Source organism: Lissotriton vulgaris, chromosome 4_1 (genome assembly GCF_964263255.1).
Source record: "Lissotriton vulgaris chromosome 4_1, aLisVul1.2, whole genome shotgun sequence".
NCBI lineage: Eukaryota > Metazoa > Chordata > Amphibia > Caudata > Salamandridae > Lissotriton > Lissotriton vulgaris.
The window spans coordinates 135,260,972-135,284,313 of NC_141691.1; the positions used below are offsets into that span (position 1 = coordinate 135,260,972).

The 23,342-nt window shown below is 44.5% G+C and overlaps 1 protein-coding gene across 3 annotated transcripts in view; it reads right to left on the reverse strand.

Annotated features, from left to right (window-relative positions):
* Positions 1–23,342, reverse strand: part of LOC147718475 (actin-binding protein WASF3-like) — a 534,745-nt gene that overhangs the window by 193,920 nt on the left and 317,483 nt on the right. For all 3 annotated transcript variants that reach the window (XM_086918398.1, XM_086918396.1, XM_086918397.1), the window contains one exon: positions 20,721–20,855. In XM_086918398.1, coding sequence (XP_086774524.1) covers positions 20,721–20,855 — 135 coding nt within the window. The remainder of the gene's footprint in view (positions 1–20,720; positions 20,856–23,342) is intronic.

The following is a 23,342-nucleotide window of genomic DNA, read 5'->3' on the forward strand; positions in this document are numbered from 1 at the left end:
AGAGAGTGCAGAGTAGTGAATGCAGAGTAGTGAGTGCAGAGTGCAGAGTAATGAGTGCAGAGTGCAGAATAGTGAGTGCAGAATAGTGAGTGCAGAGTAGTGAGTGCAGAGTAGTGAGTGCAGAGTAGTGAGTGTGTAGAGTAGTGAGTGCAGAGTAGTGAGTGCAGAGTAGTGAGTGCAGAGTAGCGAGTGCAGAGAGTAGTGAGTGCAGAGAGTAGTGAGTGCAGAGAGTAGTGAGTGCAGAGTAGTGAGTGCAGAGTGCAGAGTAGTGAGTGCAGAGTAGTGAGTGCAGAGTAGTGAGTGCAGAGTGCAGAGTAGTGAGTGCAGAGTAGTGAGTGCAGAGTGCAGAGTAGTGAGTGCAGGGTAGTGAGTGCAGAGTAGTGAGTGCAGGGTAGTGAGTGCAGAGTAGTGAGTGCAGAGAGTGCAGAGTAGTGAGTGCAGAGAGTGCAGAGTAGTGAGTGCAGAGTGCAGAGTAGTGAGTGCAGAGTGCAGAGTAGTGAGTGCAGAGTGCAGAGTAGTGAGTGCAGAGTGCAGAGTAGTGAGTGCAGAGTAGTGAGTGCAGAGTAGTGAGTGCAGAGTAGTGAGTGCAGGGTAGTGAGTGCAGGGTAGTGAGTGCAGAGTAGTGAGTAGTGTGTGCAGAGTAGTGACTGCAGAGTAGTGAGTGCAGAGTGCAGAGTAGTGAGTGCAGAGTGCAGAATAGTGAGTGCAGAGTGCAGAGTAGTGAGTGCAGAGTAGTGAGTGCAGAGTAGTGAGTGCAGAGTAGTGAGTGCAGAATAGTGAGTGCAGAATAGTGAGTGCAGAATAGTGAGTGCAGAATAGTGAGTGCAGAATAGTGAGTGCAGAGTAGTGAGTGCAGAATAGTGAGTGCAGAGTAGTGAGTGCAGAGTAGTGAGTAGTGAGTGCAGAGTAGTGAGTGCAGAGTAGTGAGTGCAGAGTAGTGAGTAGTGAGTGCAGAGTAGTGAGTGCAGAGTAGTGAGTGCAGAGTAGTGAGTAGTGAGTGCAGAGTAGTGAGTACAGAGTAGTGAGTGCAGAGTAGTGAGTACTGAGTGCAGAGTAGTGAGTGCAGAGTAGTGAGTGCAGAGTAGTGAGTGCAGAATAGTGAGTGCAGAATAGTGAGTGCAGAATAGTGAGTGCAGAATAGTGAGTGCAGAATAGTGAGTGCAGAGTAGTGAGTGCAGAGGGTAGTGAGTGCAGAGTAGTGAGTGCAGAGTAGTGAGTGCAGAGTAGTGAGTGCAGAGTAGTGAGTAGTGAGTGCAGAGTAGTGAGTGCAGAGTAGTGAGTGCAGAGTAGTGAGTGCAGAGTAGTGAGTGGAGAGTGCAGAGTAGTGAGTGCAGAGTGCAGAGTAGTGAGTGCAGAGTGCAGAATAGTGAGTGCAGAGTGCAGAATAGTGAGTGCAGAATAGTGAGTGCAGAATAGTGAGTGCAGAATAGTGAGTGCAGAATAGTGAGTGCAGAATAGTGAGTGCAGAGTAGTGAGTGCAGAGTAGTGAGTGCAGAGAGTAGTGAGTGCAGAGAGTAGTGAGTAGTGAGTGCAGAGTAGTGAGTGCAGAGTAGTGAGTAGTGAGTGCACAGTAGTGAGTAGTGAGTGCAGAGTAGTGAGTGCAGAGTAGTGAGTAGTGAGTGCAGAGTAGTGAGTGCAGAGTAGTGAGTGCAGAGTAGTGAGTGCAGAGTAGTGAGTAGTGAGTGCAGAGTAGTGAGTGCAGAGTAGTGAGTAGTGAGTGCAGAGTAGTGAGTGCAGAGTAGTGAGTGCAGAGTAGTGAGTGCAGAGTGCAGAGTAGTGAGTGCAGAGTAGTGAGTGCAGAATAGTGAGTGCAGAATAGTGAGTGCAGAGTAGTGAGTGCAGAGTAGTGAGTGCAGAGTAGTGAGTGCAGAGAGTAGTGAGTGCAGAGTAGTGAGTGCAGAGAGTAGTGAGTGCAGAGTAGTGAGTAGTGAGTGCAGAGTAGTGAGTAGTGAGTGCAGAGTAGTGAGTGCAGAGAGTGCAGAGCTGTGAGTGCAGAGTAGTGAGCAGTGAGTGCAGAGTAGTGAGTGCAGAGTAGTGAGCAGTGAGTGCAGAGTAGTGAGTGCAGAGTAGTGAGTGCAGAGTAGTGAGTAGTGAGTGCAGAGTAGTGAGTGCAGAGTAGTGAGTAGTGAGTGCAGAGTAGTGAGTAGTGAGTGCAGAGTAGTGAGTGCAGAGTAGTGAGTGCAGAGTAGTGAGTGCAGAGTAGTGAGTGCAGAGTAGTGAGTGCAGAGTGCAGAATAGTGAGTGCAGAGTGCAGAATAGTGAGTGCAGAGTGCAGAATAGTGAGTGCAGAATAGTGAGTGCAGAATAGTGAGTGCAGAGTAGTGAGTGCAGAGTAGTGAGTGCAGAGTAGTGAGTGCAGAGTAGTGAGTGCAGAGAGTGCAGAGTAGTGAGTGCAGAGAGTGCAGAGTAGTGAGTGCAGAGAGTGCAGAGTAGTGAGTGCAGAGTAGTGAGTGCAGAGTAGTGAGTGCAGAGTAGTGAGTGCAGAGTAGTGAGTGCAGAGTAGTGAGTAGTGAGTGCAGAGTAGTGAGTGCAGAGTAGTGAGTGCAGAGTAGTGAGTGCTGAGTAGTGAGTGCAGAGTAGTGAGTGCAGAGTGCAGAGTAGAGTGCAGAGTGCAGAGTAGTGAGTGCAGAGTGCAGAATAGTGAGTGCAGAGTGCAGAATAGTGAGTGCAGAGTGCAGAATAGTGAGTGCAGAATAGTGAGTGCAGAATAGTGAGTGCAGAATAGTGAGTGCAGAATAGTGAGTGCAGAGTAGTGAGTGCAGAGTAGTGAGTGCAGAGTAGTGAGTGCCTAGTAGTGAGTGCCGAGTATTGAGTGCCGAGTAGTGAGTGCAGAGTAGTGAGTGAAGTGTAGTGAGTAGTGAGTGCAGAGTAGTGAGTGCAGAGTAGTGAGTGCAGAGAGTGCAGAGTAGTGAGTGCAGGGTGCAGAGTAGTGAGTGCAGAGCGCAGAGTGCAGAGTAGTGAGTGCAGAGTGCAGAGTAGTGAGTGCAGAGTAGTGAGTGCAGAGTGCAGAGTAGTGAGTGCAGAGTAGTGAGTGCAGAGTGCAGAGTAGTGAGTGCAGAGTAGTGAGTGCAGAGTAGTGAGTGCAGAGTAGTGAGTGCAGAGTAGTGAGTGCCGAGTAGTGAGTGCAGAGTAGTGAGTGCAGAGTAGTGAGTGCAGAGTAGTGAGTGCAGAGTAGTGAGTGCAGAGTAGTGAGTGCAGAGTAGTGAGTGCAGAGTGTGCAGAGTAGTGAGTGCAGAGTGTGCAGAGTAGTGAGTGCAGAGTGCAGAGTAGTGAGTGCAGAGTAGTGAGTGCAGAGTAGTGAGTGCAGAGTAGTGAGTGCAGAGTAGTGAGTGCAGAGTAGTGAGGGCAGAGTGTGCAGAGTAGTGAGTGCAGAGTGTGCAGAGTAGTGAGTGCAGAGTGCAGAGTAGTGAGTGCAGAGTGCAGAGTAGTGAGTGCAGAGTGCAGAGTAGTGAGTGCAGAGTAGTGAGTGCAGAGTGTGCAGAGTAGTGAGTGCAGGGTGCAGAGTAGTGAGTGCAGAGTAGTGAGTGCAGAGTGCAGAGTAGTGAGTGCAGAGTAGTGAGTGCAGAGTAGTGAGTGCAGAGTAGTGAGTGCAGAGTGCAGAGTAGTGAGTGCAGAGTAGTGAGTGCAGAGTAGTGAGTGCAGAGTAGTGAGTGCAGAGTAGTGAGTGCCGAGTAGTGAGTGCAGAGTAGTGAGTGCAGAGTAGTGAGTGCAGAGTAGTGAGTGCAGAGTAGTGAGTGCAGAGTGCAGAGTAGTGAGTGCAGAGTGCAGAGTAGTGAGTGCAGAGTGCAGAGTAGTGAGTGCAGAGTGCAGAGTAGTGAGTGCAGTGTGTGCAGAGTAGTGAGTGCAGAGTGTGCAGAGTAGTGAGTGGTGAGTGCAGAGTGCAGAGTAGTGAGTGCAGAGTAGTGAGTGCAGAGTAGTGAGTGCAGGGTAGTGAGTGCAGGGTAGTGAGTGCAGGGTAGTGAGTGCAGAGTGCAGAGTTGTGAGTGCAGAGTTGTGAGTGCAGAGTTGTGAGTGCAGAATGCAGAGTTGTGAGTGCAGAGTTGTGAGTGCAGAGTTGTGAGTGCAGAATGCAGAGTTGTGAGTGCAGAGTAGTGAGTGCAGAATGCAGAGTTGTGAGTGCAGAGTAGTGAGTGCAGAATGCAGAGTGAGTGTGCAGAGCAGTAAGTGCAGGTGCAGAGTGCTGTGTGCTGTTGAGTGCAGAGTGCTGTGTGCTGTTGAGTGCAGAGTGCTGTGTGCTGTTGAGTGCAGAGTGCTGTGTGCTGTTGAGTGCAGAGTGCTGTGTGCTGTTGAGTGCAGAGTGCTGTGTATTGGCAATGTAAATGACAATGTCATTTGTTTATGATTTAAAGAAAAAAAAAGAAATGTCATGAGCAATGCCAATAGCTCTTCCTTTAATGATGCCGAGACCATTGCATTGTAAATGCTTGTTTAAGAATGGAAACAAAGTTGCCCCCTTTAGAGTTGGATGCAAAGAATTTATTTTCCTCGAGGTGTCAGTACAGCCAGGAAATAATTCACACCTGGTACTTTCATGTTTGAAATAGAAATATCTCTGAATCTTGAATGGCATTTGTGACAGATCTATGTGAATACTGAATTCACAACTACAGGATGAGTGAGCTAGTCATTTTTTTTTTTTAGTTCTCTGTCATGTTTTCACACAGTAATCCTGGGATTCAATTAGTAGTTTTAATTGGGAAATAGTGAGCATCCCTTGTAGTGGGGAAAGGCTGCTGGTGCTGCAAAAATCCACCTGTTTCCTGAAACTGAAGGGAAATAATCTGCTGTGGTCTGATTCAAGAACAAGAGCAAGGAGGGACCCTCCCATACAGGGAACATAGTTCAAGGAGTGAACCTAACACATAGCGGCAAAAGTATCATTGGTGTTGAAAATGCAGTTACTGCAGCACTAGGGTGTGAAAGGGCTACTGAACCAGCGGTGTTAGTCATAGACGGTGGCCAACAGAATTTAACAATGCCTTCTACTATTCACCAGGGGGAGAGTGACCCCTGCTCCTTGTTTGCATTATGGTCCGTGTAAGAATATAGGATTATAATTCAGGGGGGGGGGGGCAAAACCCTTCCCAAGCAGGAACCACAATTCTTCTCAGGGTGTCACCAGCAGACCCAAAATGAACCTGTGCTCAACCCTTGGGTAGCTTGGCACACAGCAGTTAAGCTTAACTCAGGCTTAGCCCAACGTGTAAAGTATTTGTGTAACATTGTTGATGAGGGATACTAGGGCCTACGCTACGCTACGTATTCTGCTGCCTTATGCTCAAATAAACTATTACTCAATAGTTTAATCATCTGTTTCCTGCCTCATCGTTACTTTACAATGTGTCGCACACCGGCACTTCAGAAGAGGCTGCAGGCTGTGAAGGCAATGCAATCTTTGTGATGGGTCCGATTCATGAAGCAACGGCGGTGCGTCAGCTCTGCTCAGGGTTACGCCTCACAGCAGATGAGGTGCGTTGGTTATGGTGGATCCAAAGAGGCAGGCAGAGCACCTTAGGCCCACTTCCAAGCGCCCAGAACTGGGGTGGCACCACTTGGCAGGGTAAACCCACAGATGGCAGAGTCCAGGCGCTGGGGTCGAGGTTGGAGCCTTCTGTCCCTGAGGCTCAAGTCAGGAGGCCAGCCAACTAATCCTTGGAGTCACTCTGGGGTCAATTATATCATGTGAGATGCCATCAGTGATGTCATAAATGATGTCATAGAACATGTCATGAGTGATGTAATATGTATGGTAATAAGCAGTGCATGGTGGGGGTTCAAGTTACAGTTAGCAGAGTATAACTGGTGAATTTCTGTGTTATGTTTCAAAACGTTAATGTTGACATATTCGCCCAACTATAACATTAATTTAACCTTTGTGTTTTTTTCAGTGAGTATATGCACACATACACACATATGTCATTTTAAGCATTCGCAATTGTCAAGAATTTTTATATTGGTGGCTAAAAATGAAGTTGGTTTCTGGTTTCATTATCATGGCTCATGGAGCAGCACATGACTAAACACGGAATCTAATATGGACAGTTAGTGGCCTTAAATTAAGCACGGGTATGTGCTGCCAAAAAGAGAGCATGCATTAGGATCCTTCTCCGAACAAGACGTTACTCCGTCTTTTGGTAGTACACATGATCTCTCCCTATATTTGGAGTACATTTTTGATTTGCAGTTACACGAAGCTGGGAAACACAAGTTTTGGAGTTATTAGGATTGCACTTTCCAGCATATTATCAGCTGGGTTATAGGAATAGGAACTGAGAGCATAATTTTTAGCCCTGAAGAAGTCTGTGGTCCATAACCACATAAGACGTAACACGTGTTGGCAACGGCTAGATTGCACTAAGAAGGATCACTGCAAATTAAAAGAAGAAGAGAAGAAACACACGACTCGTCATTTGCTTATATATACTCTTTAATGTTTGTTAGCTCAGGATATACTTTGCATTTATGCATTAGGATCAGTTAAAACAAATTGATATGCTAGAGTCGAGCATATTACTTGGTGTTTAAGAAATAAAAATACATTTTAGAATGCTCCAACCTTCCCATTGAGAGTAAAATGTAGATTTTTTTCATTTTTCTTATTTGCAAATTCAATCAAATATTTCATAATTTGTGTAAGTGTTTGATGTATACTTGTTTCTGCGTTTTTGTGTATTGTTTGTAGGTTCAACTCGTAGAAATCGCTTAGGCTGGGGTGCCCAGCTTTCAGTAATAATACAGTGGGGTCCACAGTAGTCAAAAGTTAAGCTATTTTATTGTCTTATTGCATAATGTGTTTTTTTGTTTGGAAGTAGTTTTGCTCCAACATGCACATTTTATTTACTGGGTTAACAAATGTATTGGTTCTGATCGACAAAAAGCCGTAGGAGGTCTTATAGGAGCGATTCATGAGGCGCACAGAATAATCAATTGGGTAATTTAGATGCCGGTGACATTAGGTTCCACTGTTTGTTTTGTCAAGCAAAAGCTTTGCTTGCTGAGCATCGTTGTTAAAAGCAAAGGTTACAAAATGCTTGTAAACTCTCAGAAAGAGGGCATCAAGTCATGCATATGATAGACGACTACATGTTCCCTGACAAAGATGGCTACCAATAATTACATACACTACATGTTCCCTCACAAAGATGGCTGCCAAGAATTACATGCATTATAGAGTACAGATGCTGGAAATGACCTTCATATGAGAGAAGTGTATTGATGTGATGAAACACGATGCTAGTATACATTATGTAAACAAAGTCCGTGAAGAAATATTTTTACTGTTATGTTTCTGACTCAGACTAGACGCCGTTTAGGAGCATTTTGGAAACAATGTGCAACTTGCATGAACTAGACTTAAAACCTGCTCATGAAGGCAGTATCAACATTAATGCAGCATCAACATTAAACACGAAGGCAGTATCACTATTAAGCACATACATCTAGTGATGCACCCTTAAAAGTAGTGAGAGAAATAGCAACAGCAGAAAAAAATCAAAAGACGACTAGAGGTCTCCCATGGTTTTGCAAGGCATGCAGTGATTATTGTTTATGAGGATAAAGAAGTAATGTGAGGTTTAATTAAGTAAAACAAAGAGAGAGGTGGTGGGAGTACCAGAACAAAGGCGTCTCTCGAGAAAAATAGAACATAGTTTAAATGTGAGATTTCTTGAAAGTTCACACCAAAAACACAACAAAAGCCCGTAGTATGGTGCAAGTAGTCATGCCTCCAATGTTTAACCACCTGTGAATGATTTTGGTCATTAAACAAAGACATATTAAGATTTAATGTACAATTAACTCAAAGAAACAAGATTAGTTTGGGTGGTTTTCAGCAGTGCCCACTCTGGGGTGGGCGCCTGTGAGCTTTGTTTTGCTTCAAGATGCAGCAAGTAACCACAGTATTCAGCCTATTCATTATTTGTAATTGAAGCTACCATCAACGTTGCAAAACGTTACACCGACAACAGCAGTGTAAGAAAAAAGCATTCTATTTGATTACCAAAATATTGCCTGTCTGACTTGAAGACATCCTTAATACTTTCTGTGTGATCACCCCATAAACGTTTCCTCTATCCAGAGGCAAATTAACTCAGCTTGATGGAAAATCCCACTTAGTGTCACTTCCTTAACCAGATTAGGGAGTTGGGAATTAAGGGAAATTCTCTTAATCATATAAAATTGTCATTGCAGATGCTTTCCGCTCAAGTATATAGATGGATTACAAATGAGGCAGACATGTTGTAATTACTGCAGCAACTGCATTCTGACTGTCGCGTGAGAGCCTCGATGAACCGACCTAGACCAATGAGTGATGCCAAACGATGATCCCTCTCCCGGTGATAGCTTTGCCAAATCAATCTTGCTCACGCCGAGTTTGGTAATGATAATGCCACGCTAAAGCACGTCACTAGGTAGTGATATTAAGGATAGGGAAATATGCCCTGCAGTATTTTTATGCAAAGCCAAAGATTGCACTACCCGTGGATCTCACGGTAAACAAGTTGAACTATTCAATTACCTGCACAAATGGGACAATTTACACTATTTCGTCCAATGTCATGAGTTTTCCAATCATCGTTTGTCCAATTCGATTGCTAGGTAACTCACAATATTTGCCTCTCTGAGGACACCGTATTAAACAGATACTGTACTCATTGACAAACTGTTCAAATGCTGCATGTTATGCATACAGTAATGAGAAACTGCTCTCTGCCTCCACCACCCCCGCGACACTGCTACATTGTCCCCGTTGCATAGCTTAAATTAAAACTATACAGTATGGAATAATCACTAATGCTCAAAGAATGCCTGTGTAATAAATGCATTATCACCTGGCTGCCAATTTAAAGGTTGACTGGAGTAGCTTCAGCTATGACTACCTTGTCTGTTGCTATCCCTGGAACTGCATTTGCTAACCCTAGCCTCAGGGAACTCAACAGCAGCAGCAGCAACGACATCTAAGCAGGCCTCAAGGACCTCCATTATTTACTTTCTATGGTTAACACTCCTTGCCCTTCTCCTAGCTCCTCAACTGCAAATGGGGGGCTATTAGGGGCTAAGAGTGGGCTAGGTGTGGGAGGGGTCAAGCTTGTGGTGTCTTCAATGTGTAATGAGCCATCCAGCTCAATCCCTTTGACCCCGACACTGTGACCATCCACGCAACCCAATGGCTGAGCACAGCTATGGAGTATAAATAAAGGAGATCGAGACCGCTCGTGGATCCCCCCAAATGTTACATGTCTGTGTGGGATTGTATTCACTGTGCTCAGTGGAGTAGGCCCTCCTGCTGTGCAGCTGGGCATTACACTGGCAATGAGGATCTCTGCCTCAAGCTTCTGCACCAGCTACCAGCAGTCTTCGCCCTGCCAACGTGGACAGCTGTCAGCTGGTTTCCTGCTACGGGACTGGAACACACAGCGCAATGCCGCAGGCCTGCTGTGGCCCCTGCCTACAAACCGGAAGTCATGAGTGACAAACCGTGTAGGACACACCTACGCTCATGAGCCACGTCCTACTTCACGAAGACTCGAAACACCGAGCAGCAGCACGGGCCCCACACTGGGTCCCCCACGTGGCACACTACAAGCCTGGTGCACAGACCCTGTCAAGTGCATCACCAAAAGCTCTACAACGAGCATTCCAGGTGGTTAGAACAACCCCATACCACAGGTCTGATGACCATTTCTGCCCACAGTAAGTAAAACATCCCCAGGGCACAGAGCGGCAGCGAGGGCGCTCTCCTCTGCGCATCAAGGGTATCAGCCTTCACCTTCATCACAGCAAGTAATTCCCATTGGGCAACACCAGCATAATACGATTGCGGATAATGGTGATGCATTGCGTGTAGACTGAACGCAGCCCTTCAGCGAGCACCCGATCCTATCCACTGCTGAGTAGTAGGCCATCCACTGCATGGGTGGGCCACCTGAATAGCTACTTCCGAGCAGCAAGGGAGGCAGATGTTGCTGTTAAAAGGTCATTGCTGCTCCACTATGCTGGAGAAGAAATATAGAAACCTTTCAAGCACCTCCCAGGGACGGGTGCAGACAATGATTTTGGCACAGCCACCAGGGGCCCCAATTCTCACTTTGACCCTCAGCTCAAACCAGACTTTGAAAGGTTCAAGTTACTCCAATGCCGTCGGGAGTCCATATACAACTTCTACATTCGCCTCCGAGAACTCGCAAGCACATGCCCCATTGGTGATCAACCCAAGGAAGTGTGTGCGCAACTAATCCAAGGGTGCAGGTCCATGACCCTGAGAGGTCACAGTCCACACCAACCAGGCATCACCCTGAACAACATCCTGGTCCTCGCCTGGTCCAATGACCTTTCTACTGCACGCACTGCGAGATAGACATGGCACGTACTTGTGACCAAGGTGGCACACAGTCCAGCAATCTACCTTCAATCAAGACGTACACAGTTGATGTGGTCAGGGCATGTACTGTGACAAGTTGCAGAAAAACACCCGAAAGCATGCCTGACACCCGTTGCAGGAACAGCAAGAGGGAGAGAGGCATCCACTGGACAATTGTCCTGCACAAGGAAACAAATGCTCAAACTGTGGAAAACCTAACCACTTTGCAAAGGTATTCCGGAGTGGGCTGAAGACCAGAGGGGGCAGAGGGAGACCGACACCCTTAAAAGTGAACAGACACCTCACGCTCGAAGACAGCAAACAGCAAGTTAAGACATGGGCGCCAGACCACCAGAGGTGGGGTTGCTCAGAAGACAAAAGCGTTCTCCTTATATCCTTCACAGAACACATGAAGCAAAACCGGAGCCCACAACCAATGTGCAACATACTTATTGCAGGGACACCCTTGAGAGCACTCAGTGACACAGGGGCGTCAATGAATGTCATGAGCCACCAACAATACACCAGCCTCTAGCTATGTCTGGCCTTGTCACCCTCACCACCAAAATCTGTACATACGGAGGCCCAGGCCCACTCCCGCTCATAGGAGTAATGAAAGTAAGAGAGCAGGATGGAGACCAGGAAGAGCCAGTCAACATAATCACGGATCATCAGCCACTGGTCTCCCTGCTTGGTGGGGCAATGGCATTTCTTACCACCAGGATTGAGAGGTTGGTAGTGCAACTGCAACAGTACCGATTCAATGTTATCTACCACTTCGGATCCAATTATCCAGCGGACTTCCTCTCACATCACCTCTAAACCCATAGGGACCCTTCAACACACAACAGGTCTCAAGCTGAAGAGTACCTGTGAATGGTGAGTCGAGTGACATGTCCAGTAGCGCCAGGTATCCAGGAAATCAGCCAAGCGACAGCCACAAATGAAGTGCTTCAGAAGGTCACCACCACTCTTCAAGAAAGAACCTGGAAGGCATTCTGTGGATGCCAATCAGCGGATCAACACTGACAAGAACAGACTATAACAGCTCTGGAGGGTCAGAAATTAATATCTCACACCTGACGAGGTACTGCTACGTGGCTATAGTGGTGCCAGAGTCACTTACCGATCGAGTGGTGGGATTGGCGCATGCGGGACCTCAAGGAGCAGCAGAAACGAAGGCCAGACTGTGGGGAAATATGTGCTTCCCAATCGGTAGTCACCGCTGCAAATGTCACCATGGTAACCGGCCGCCAAGGCGAGGTGACGACCATCAGGAATGCATCATGGTTCAAGAAGGTAAAAATTACTAAGACGGAGGAATGCATGTATGTGGGTAGCAGCTTGACCACAGAGTCGCATTAGTGGACCACTATTACCATGCTGAGCAGCCCTGCAGAGACACCAAGCACAGACCCCAGTGAAGATGCCCAAACAGTCAAGTGCCATCTGGAACCAGTAGTACAATCCCAGGCCCAATCCAAACCCCATCCAGAGACATTGTGTGCACCATCCCGCTCAATCCGTAAGATGGTAGAACTAAACTAACGTTGAAGGGGCTATAATAAACCAATCAGCCCAATCCTTTTGACCCTGACCCCATGAACATGCACACAGCCTCATGGCCGAGCGAGGCTATGGAGTTTAAATAAAGGGGCTCAAGACCGCCTGTGGGTCGCTTAAATTGTACATGTCTGTGTGGGACTGTATTTACTGCAAGTGGGGGATCAGGCCCTACCGCCGCACGTCCGCACATTACACAAGACTCAAGTTATGTCTGATGTCCTATCAACTATTTTGTTTAATTTGGTGACACTGGGCATCCCCTGTGATAAGCTATGTTCCAGCTGGGCTTGCACAGTTAGTAGAGCAGAGATTGGGAAATATTAAGTGACAGTCATCATGAAGAGTCATTTTTAGAGGGTTTTTATTTGACTTCTTGGGGGTCTAGCTCACAGAAAATGTAGTCGTTGTTGTCTAATGACTACCATTTCTGTTCAATTCTTACTTTTGCGTATTTTCAAAATATCCCTAATCAGTGCATGAAAATTATAGAGTTGCAGGGATGCCTGAACCTGAAATGACAGATGGTCTGCAGGTAGAGATCCAACTAGCTTATATTAGATATACAAAAGCAACTTACATTTTTAAACTCCACAAGGAAGTTATTTTATATATGCTGAGAAATCCCGAACTTTTCTACGCCTGAAGATATAGATGTGTAGGGATTTGGCACCATGAATTCGCTCTAGTAATCATACATTTTTAATGCCTGAGTGCATGCTTAAAAGGCATGAAGAACAATTTGGAATGTCTATGAATACCCACAAAGAACCTCATTTACAAAGCTATTTTGTCCCCGTCTTCATTTACCTTAGGTATGCATATGACGATTTTGCAGGTGTAAATTGCAAGTGTCGATTAATTGAATTAGAATTTGTGGATCCTTGGAAAATCAATGTGGAAATGTGGAGAATCCAGTAGTATGGTACATTTTCTGCAACAGCGGTGTTAGTAGGTTGGTGACAGAATAGTTAATTGTTGAGAATCTAGTAGTATGGAGGATTTTCTGCAACAGCATTGTTGAAATGGGAGCTTTCAGTTAAGAGGTTTAAGGTTCTTGGAGCAGGAGAAGTCTTGGTTCAATGTTTTAGATTTTTTATCGTCAGGATTTCAAGGGTAAGCATGATGTGATTCTAATGTCTGACTGTTCCTGTAATGTCTAATTTGTCTTTCAGATCAATGTGAAGCACAACATAAAGGTCTTTAAAGATGTAATTTGAAGTATATCCTGGAATGAGTAGGCCACCAGAGGGCATAACTTAACCCCTTCGCTGCGGGGCGTTTTCACCTGCTGTGCGGGGGGAGGGGGACTGCGCGTGGCACCGCTGTGCTTATGACGAGCTCAGCTCGTCATGAGGCACAGTGGAGCTGCACTCATGACGAGCTGAGCTCGTCACGACCACATCCGTTTTGGAACGTTCAGCACAGCGGGGAAATTATCCCCGCATGTGAACGTTCCAACGGCCATGATGAGCTCAGCTCGTTATGAGTGCAGCTCAACCGTGCCGGGCTGAGTTCGTCATGAGCACCCAACGGGTTAAACTGGAAGTGATGTGAAGGAATTTACTTGCGCCTTTTACTAGGACGCAGCAGCAGGGAGGACGACTTTCATTGGGGTTAGGAAGGATTTGGGAGCTTCCCAAATAATGAATTACCACCATTTACATGCGAGAGAAGCAGAGCCTATTGGAATGAGGGGTCAGATTTCAGAGAAGTTGGATGGAATATTTTTGGAATTATTCAAATGAGTTGGTCTATGGTAAGTGCTAGCAATGTGGCAAAAGTGAATAATTTAGGAAGATGCCGGACTCAGAAAGATTTTCAAACCGTTATTTTGCACTGGGGTGGGGATCTTTGTAGTGTAGAAGGAGGAATTCTTTGAGATATGGAGATGTTGCTTTCCAGACATATTAAAGGTTCCATGTAGAGATTTAACAAAGAGGCTGGCTTAGGGGGCACACAATTTAGAAGCTAAGTGGGAGATACAAAGGCATCCATTTTAATGAACTGTGATCTTGACATGATAAGAAAATGTTGTTGATGTGGTCTTCCATTCTCATTCTGATGGAAAGGATGTCGAGAAGAGTTTCATGGTCAGTTCTGTCGAACTCTGCTCATAAGTTCAGAAGCACTAGAAGACATATGTCAACAGTGTCCATAATCAATCAATCAATTGGTACTTGCATAGCGCAGCCTATCACCTGTGAGAGTATCCAGGCACTGAACTGTAGGATTTAGTCCAAAAGCCAGGGCTTGAGTTACTTTCTGAAGTCTGCCAGCTAGGGTGATGTTCGGGGAGAGAGTGGGGGGGGGGGAGTTCAAGGATCTGGCGACAAGGTGGGAAAAGGAACGTTCTCGGGGGTGGCAGTGGCAGATATCTGTTCGAGGGTAGGGTGGGCAGAGTGAAAGTTTCTTGATGGTTGGTGGAAGTTCAATCAGGGGATCAAGTATGCCACTCCTTGGTCGTGGAGGGCTTTGTAGGTGTGGGTCAGTAGCTTGAACTAGCATCTCTTCTGGTTGAGGGACCTGTGGAGGTCTCTCTAATACTGGGTGATATGGGTCCCTTTGGGCAGGTTGAGGATCAGTCTGATTGCTGCGTTCTAAATCGACTGGAGTCTTCTCATTAGTTTGCTGGTAGTCCCTGCATAGAGTATGTTTGTGGAGAAGTGTGGCTCAGGGGTTAGAGGCGGCAGACCCGGAAGCTGAGATCGGCCCTGGACCAGGGTTCAATTCCCCGCCTCGGCGGGTCTTGGGCTAAAAAATTCCACGGACTCGATAATTCTCGCTCCGGTGCCTTCTCGATCCACGGGTTCACACTCTGCGACTCTGGGCAATAGCTTGCTTAATCTCCACAACGGCCCCTCGCGGCGGGATGCCTGGCTTTCACCTTGTGGATACCCTGCCGGGGTTATCTCACAGGGGAATACCAGGACGGGTTCCCTAAGCAAGCGCCGGGAAACCCTTTGTGGGTAGCTGTGCGCTATATAAGCTCAAATACATTTACATTTACATATGTTGTTGTAATTGAGGTGGCTGGTGATGTGGGCTTGTGTCACTGTTTTTCTGGTGCTCATAGGGAGCCATTTGAAGATTCTGGAGAGCATGCGAAGAGTGTGAAAGCAGGCTGAGGAGATGGCTTTGACCTGTCGTTTTATGGAGAGTGTGCTGTCCAGGATGATGCGGAGATTCTGATTGTGGTCTTTTGGTAAGCAGGGGTTGGTCCGACTTCTGATGACCACCAGGTGTCAGCAGGTGAGGCTGCCGAAAATCAGCACTTCAGTTTTGTCCATGTTGAGCTTCAGGCAGTTGTCCTTCATCCAGGTGGAGATGTTTTTCATGCAGTTGTGGACGTTGGACTTTATGGTGGTGGGGTTGGCTGAGAGCGAGAGGACAAGCTAGGTGTCATCGGCGTAGGAAATTATGTTGATGTTGTGGGTTCTGGCGATGCCTGCTTCCGGCATTATGTAGATGTTGAAATGGGATGGACTGAGGGATGAACCTTGAGGATGCAGCAGATTGCATGTTTGGGTTATGAGGTGAAGGGGGATAGAGATTCTCTGGGTGTGCCCCTTGAGAAAGGATGCAATACATCTCAGGGCATCATCTTAGATACCCATATAGTGTAGTCATTTGATGAGTGTGTGGTGGGAGATGGTGTTTTAAGGCTGTGGAGAGGGTCGAAGAGGATCAGGACGGCAGATTCTCCTCTGTCCAATAGGGAGCAGATTTCGTCTGTCACAGGGATCAGGGCCGTCTCTGTGCTGTGCACGGCTCTGAATACTGATTGGGAGGGGTCTAGCAGGTTGCTTCTCTCCAGGTGTTCAGAGAGTTGGAGGTTGATGTTTTTTTCCAGGACTTTGGTAGGAAACGGGAGCAGCGAAATGGGTTGGTAGTTTTGGAGATCGCTGGGGTCTATGGAGGGTTTCTTGAGGAGAGGTCTGATCTCTGAGTGTTTTCAGGCATCAAGAAAGGTGGCAGCGGTGATGGAGGTGTTGCAGATGGAGGTGAGCTGGTGGCTAATCTTGTTGCTTCTGAGGCTGAAGAATCGGTAGGGAATGGGTTGGAGGGTGCTCCCGAATGGATGACGTTCATTAGGGCCATAGTTTTTGGTCTGTTGAGCTGTTCCCATGTGGTGAGCAGGTGGTTGCTGTCGGTCTTCGTGGTGGTGGGTAGGCTGAGGAGGTCGCTGTGTTGGGTATCAAAGCTTCTTTATACGGTGGCTATCTTGTTGTGGAAGTGGTCTGCTAGAGTGTCGCATAGTTCCTGTGTGGCGTGGATTGAGTACTTGGTGGCTTATGGACAGGTGAACTCTCTGTCGATGGTGAAAAGTTGCTTGGTCTGGTTGGTGCTGGCCTCGATGTAGCTTGCCAGGGCCTCCAATTTTTGCATGTCTGAGTCGGTGTTGTGTGTTGAGGGCCGATTTGAAGGTGGCTCGATGGGTGTCGCTTCTGCTGATGCACCATATTCTTTCTAGGTGTTTGCATCTGTCTTTCAATGCGCTGAGTTCTGGGGTGTACCAGCTTTCTGGTTTTGCAGGTCTGTGCGTTTTGGCTGATTCGGTTGGCGGCGCAGGTGATCCATTTGTTGAAGTACTCTACTGCTTGATTCTGGTTGGTGTACATGTCAGGCTAAGTGATGCTGAGGGCGTTGGTCCATTGGCACTGAGTGACTTTAACCCAACGGCAGAAGGAGGCGCTGTGGAGGTTGAGGGTGGTGCAGGGTTGTCCAGCAATGGTGAAGTGAATGATGGAGTGATCTGGCCAGGTGAGATCCGTGGTGAAGTTGTATCTGACTCTGTTGCTTGAAGTGTGGATAGGTTCTAGTGTGTGTGCTGCTCTGTGTGTGGGATCTGAGATCACCTGTGTGAAGCCAATGTTGTCCATTCTTTCCAGGTGGTCAGTCGAGTTGGTGTCTGTGGGGTTGTCCTCATAGAAATTGAGGTCTCCCAGGAATTTGATGGCGAGCGGGTTGATGAATTCTGTGATGGCATCGCTGAGGCTGGTTTGGGGGCCTGAGGGTCTGTATGCTAGGGTGGCATTGATGCTGATATTGTTGCCAGTGTGGAGTTTGGAAGTTGAGGTGAATAATCGGCATGGTTTTGTCTTCGATAGTGGAGCCAATGATTCATTATTGTGTATGATGGCGATGCCACCTTCATGTCTGCTGGTGCAATCCCAGTGTTTCATCTTGTAGCCGGCTGATGTCGCGGTTGTGATGTCAGAGGCTTGATGTGGTGGTTAGCCAGGTTTCTGTGGTGAAGGTCACGTCAGGGGCAAGGATAGACAGGGTGCCCCAGACTTCTGTGGTGGGTATGCGAAAAATGCTGCATTTGGATAGGATCCAACTTGAAAGAATTTAATGAGTTACTTTCTTGTATTTAAGATAGGATTTGCACTGAGACAACTTTTTCAATGATTTTGTGGAGGAAGGACAATTTAAAAATGGACCTATACATTTATAAATCTTTGGGTCTAGGTTTGATTTTTATTTTGGGTGAAGCTTGATCAGGCATGATTTGGGAGAAGAAAGGAATGTACCTTCTTTGAGAGAGAAATTGATAATTCTTGAGATTATGGAGACATTGTAAGCATTCCAAAACTTTCAAAATAGTTTTTCACACCTGTTTTACGCAAACATCATTGTTACCACAATAGGCAGAATTAAGTGTGGGAATGGGTTACAATTCCAATTCAAATTATAGAGCATTTAAAACTCCAGTTCAAAGCAACTTAGTCCTAGGTTTACCTCAGCCAAGGATGGCTATGAAAATAAATGAGTCTTTAGAGCCTAAAGAGCAAAAACTGTTGGATATTCCTTAGGTTGCATGGTACTATTTCCATAATGAGCTACCAAGTACAGCGGAAGGTAGGACATCAGGAGACATTTACCTGCAGATCCCAGTCATCTTTTAGGGCATTATAGTGTGAGGTTGTGCTATAGGTAATTTCCAAAAATGCTGAAAAACATTTTGTGTGCCAGCATGATAACCTTGAATTGTATAAGAGCGTCAACCAAGAGCCAATGCTGGCTTCGTTGAGCTGTGGGGAAACTTGCGGTTTCAGATAAATTGAACACTGCACTTACTGCTGAATTCGGCATTTCGTGATGCTTGAGCATTTTCCTTATGGAGGTACTGACCAGCAGAGTATTGCCATTGTCTATTTTGACCATTGAGTATAATGGGGTAACCCTGTAACCCTCAGAACCTGGGCAGGTAATTAAACAAACTGTTCTGTTGGGAGGAAAATTCAATTCAACATGGTACTTAAACCTTCAATCTCAGTAGTATGTCCCAGGGGGGTACACACGTGGTAGGACAAATTAATAAACACTGACTCAAATGGCAGAAAAAGTACATCTTTAGTATTCAACTTTCTCTGTGCTTTTGACTAAAGAAAGCACTTGTTATGCTGTCCAAAATACAAGAAGACATATACAGTGAAATACAACAAGAGGTAACGATCGTGATTTGTGATGGACAATTACAGGTTACATAACATAGATACATAAAAAGTGCAAGTATTCGAGCTTATCAAGTGTAAACACAATAGTCTTTTGGCAAAATGATTTCTTTTGTTCCTATCAGACTTTGCACAGTTAGATCTATAACGTAGTACGTCGACGTTTCGACCCTAGTGGTGATGCGCTGACTACATGCATCTGGGGTGTGTCTTCATCAGGACTGAGAATAGGTTGGACAGCCTTGGTAATAGATATATATTTCTTCAGTTATATTGCTTCCGGTGCCTGTCAGCCGACAGGGCATACAGGATGTGGTTGGATCACCAGTCCTTGATTTTATGTGATTGATTCTTCAACACCAGCCGGTTGGAGAAATTATTGGTCTAGGAGTGCTGAGTCTAGGTTATGTAGCCTGCAATTGTCCATCACAAATCCCGATCGATACCACTTGTTGTATTTCACTGTATATGTCCTCTTGTATTTTGGGCAGCATAACAAATGCTTTATTTAGTCAAAAGCCCAGAGAAAGTTGAATACTATAGATTTACTTTTTCTGTTATTTGGGTCAGTGTTTATTCATTTGTCCTACTACGTGTGTACCCCCCTGGGACATACTACTGAGATTAAAGGTTTAAATACCATGTTGAATTGAATTTTCCTCCCAACAGAACCATTATTCTTTGTTTAATTGTCTATTTTGACACAAAAAGCGGCTCTGTCAGCAGTAGACTGATCTTCTGGCGACAGTAAGAGAATTGAAAGTTGGATGACTGAAAAATCTGATTGAGTTGATGATCCATTGAAAGGAACTCATCAAAATACACCCCCGGAGTACTGAACTTTCATTTGGTCTGAACATTGAACTTTCCCTAGATAAATTACCTATAGCTTGCACGGTAATTTTTAAATGAGTAGTTTTAGCCAATTAAAATAAACTCTGTTTTGTGTGCATTCAAGTTAATCCAACTTTCATTCGCACTTTCCTGAATATGAGTAAAAACCTCCCAAATGCTCTGTCGGGCTTACTACAGAGGAAAAACACTCTAATATTTAGTGATCCTGTGAAATGGAAGAATTCACACAAACATATGTATCTTGCCTCTAGGGAAAAGGTTATGGTAAGAACCTTTAAATTTAGCTGAAACAGGTGGATTTTCCACTTGTAGAAATCTGCCTATTTAAAATTTGGCTAACACATGATGAACAGTGATTTTCAAAGTTTTTCATTGTTGAGTCAGAGATAGAATTTTGTGAAATACAAAAAAGCAGTAATGAACCAATGAACGTGAAATTGACTCGGTTCTATTTTTGTGAATTAAATAGTCCAATTAAGTATAAAAGAAACATAAGGTGCAATTCTTTAAAAAGTGAGGAATTCTATAACCAACGATTTACAAACTTGCATACACCTGAAAATCTGCAACACTCTCATGTTTGCTGGAGAACTCTGGAAACTTTTGTTGATTTTTAAATGAAAATATACATAGACATTTCCGGGTTTACAATTTTACTTAGTGCATAATGGTGCGTAGACAAATGCAATTGCAAAAGTATTTTTTAATTTTCGTTTTTTTATCTCCCGCCAAAAAAACATTTATTACCCTTTGAGAATACCCTCTCAATACAGTACTACCAGTAATGGGGGTGTACCGCAATCCTTAAAACTCTCTTAACGGATTTAATCTGAAACATTTTTCATGTAATATTGTAAATACCCACAAATGTCTGTTTGTATGAAAGTGCTCAATGTTAAGGGCTGTCTAGTCCCAGAATGTTCTATTACCTACCCATTCTTTGTCCCAGAATGTAGGTTGCCTCATATAAATATCCTTCTATGAGTAAATCCTCTTTCAAGTGTAAAACTAACCTTTGTGAATTTAAAAGTTTACATTTGTAATAAAAAAAAGCTATACTCTTCTCATGCAAAAACTACTTGAAAATGTTTCTAAAGGAGATATAAAACTGCATAGTCCATCTGCATTGTTAAGAGCTATCTTAGGTGGTTTCAATATCCACTACGACCCCCCTCCACAGTTATGCGGAAAAAGTCCTGGGCAGGCTTTTCAAACTAAGCAGGCCATTTAGCTAGATATGGGCAGTTACTGAATGAGAAAATTCAAATGTCTTCAATTTGTAAACTAAGAAAATTCTTTCACTTAGCACATTTACCCTAAAACAATAGAGCAATCAATGATATCTGTTTTATTTATTAGATAGCTATTTTAGAATGTGTTTCTTCGTCTAAATAAAAGTTTGACATCCAAACAGTAAAAAGGGAAATACTATCCCCATAATTTAGATCCTGAAACATAAAGGTAAGCATTCAAACAAATACCTTCTTCCACCGTTGAGTCCAGTTGGGTCACTTTGATCACAAGGAGATCCACTCTCTCCTGTAAGGAGTTCATCCTCATATAAAAACTATTTGCCTCATTGAACAGCTCTCCAAATATGTCCTCAGCATGTCTACCTATGGAGGAATAGGAAACATACAGAGTTATATGAAAGCCCACGCAGTGGTTAATGCTGAATATACGGGCAACCCACTTTTTTCATGTGTCAGCCACAGATTCTTTAGGTGCCCATGATTTCCTTATGTAAAATGAGATATTGCTTTTACTATTTTGTAAAATGTCAAAAGTGATTGTTCTAGAAGCAAACGCTTGGTTAAGAATCACATTACCCCATTGTTTATACTTCATCGAGACAGGGCAACTTCTAAGTAAATGTACACAACTCCCTCAAAACGGATATATATTGTAAAACGTAGTTCCAATTCATTACCATCAAAAGCATAGAGACTTAAATATTTAGCTCATAAACCTCTAAAAAGTGCCCAATCGTTCAACGCAACAAATGGCGTGGTTTATAGTTTGGCAACAGTAGCAGTACACTCTTTGCCAAACCAAAGGTCTGCCCACCTCATTTAGTGTCTACAGCATAGACTACTCTATTTCCGTAACCAACATAAACCTCCGCCAGACTGATAGAGTAAGGTCAGTCGGAGTTTGGCCATGTGCCCGCCCACTCAATTTAGAGTGGGTTGACACACGGCCCGTTTTCACAACCATCTCCGCCTGGCGATAAGGGGCAGTGAAAATTGCAAAATGGGCCTCATGCCATGGAAGAAAACACCAATGGGGGGGCTGGAGGGTGGTTTTATTTTCCAAAACAACATTCCACTTTGAATTTTTGTTTTGAAAAAACATTTTTTTTGCTTGCTATGCCGCGCCACCACGTTGATGGAGCCATCTATCAAAATTACAATGCATTAGAGAGAATCCTTGGCCAGCCGTCATCTCAGAATGTGGCTGGCAGGGAGTCGTTAGGGTGACTGAGTACTTTACTCCATCGCCCTGACAGAGTAAATACCCTCCACGAAAACTCTAAATCAGGCCAAAAGTATCAAATTTATAAAGAAAGAGTTTTAAGACATCAGCAAATGGTGACCAGCCTGATACCTCAATACCACTCAAAACTCTCTGGCTATAGGAGTATCATTGTTATTTCAATAACTGTTTTGGTTGCTCTATATTTTTTATTGTTTATCCTACGCACTCAATAGGACATGAGCTAAGATGCAGTCAGTCCATGGGTTTATATTCCGCTGCAGAGAGACTGCAGGTGGTTTGTAGTACTCAAGGTTAAGACCGACAGGTGCGTTGTAATATGTTGTGATCAGTCTGGAATGGGTTATGGCAATGTTAAGGTTTATGGTTTTTAGACATAGAGAAGAAACCTCAATGTGTACAGTGCTCCAGGGACTGTGCGGAAACAGAGAGATTCTGAAGACTGAGTTTAGGGAAGACTATTGCGCCCATTGCATAAATGCATCAATAAAATACCGAATATAGCTGTGAATTGCCAACAAGTCACAATGTGGCATCCACTCGCTCACAGATTTGACTGCATAACCCTAGTCCAAATCCTCTATTTAAAGTTCCGAGTCCAGTCCTGTTCTTCTGTAATTATATCTCATCCCTAGACTGTTGTGTTTCCAGCAGAGAGCTGACCCTTCCTCTCATTCATTATCAGTCACCCCCACCCAAAGCTTCAGGAACAATGGATAACTCAGTGGTTCAGTATCCTCACGAATTATGTGCAGCCACTGGTACCAGCTTCTACTTAAGGCTTACTGATTGGTACCACTGGCAGAACCCGTGCAGTTTCCATTTCAAGGATCATGAAAGCAGCAACTCAGAGAGTATAAACAGAGGTCGAAAAACCCTATACACTTTATGTAGTTTCCACATCTTTTCATATTGTACACCGTCAGCAGCAAAAAGGGGAATGTTAAGTGTCTAAGACTGGGATAAGAGGTCAATTCTATGATGTCTTCCGAAGTCAATATATATATATATATATATATATATATATATATATATATATATATATTGACTTCGGAAGACATCATAGAATTGACCTCTTATCCCAGTCTTGTGATCAAGCCTCGGCTGAGGCGAAACGCGTCATGGCGACTGGTGGCTGTTTATTCTTCACGAATAAAATGCACTAAACAACGGAGCACGGAGTTTGTGGCTTTACTCGACTCTTTCAGTGTGGCGTGGCGTGGCGTAACTTGGTTTTTGCTGTGCTCGTGCTGAACTTTGCAAAATATATATATATATATATATATATATAAATCTATATATAAATATATATATATATATATATATATATATATATATATATATATGTTCACTGAAAAAGCCATAGGTTTCACACCAGTTATAGTTAGGAATTAGCATTTAAAAAACCTATTTTGGCGGCAGACTGGTGTTGGGCGCAATAAAACTTTAAACACCACGATTTGGGTCTCGTCTCGTCTTTACCTCGATTTGGCTGTATGCTGACTGACCGAGGACAATCTATACTGCATATATATATATATATATATATATATATATATATATATATATATATATATATATATATATATATATATATGTTCACTGAA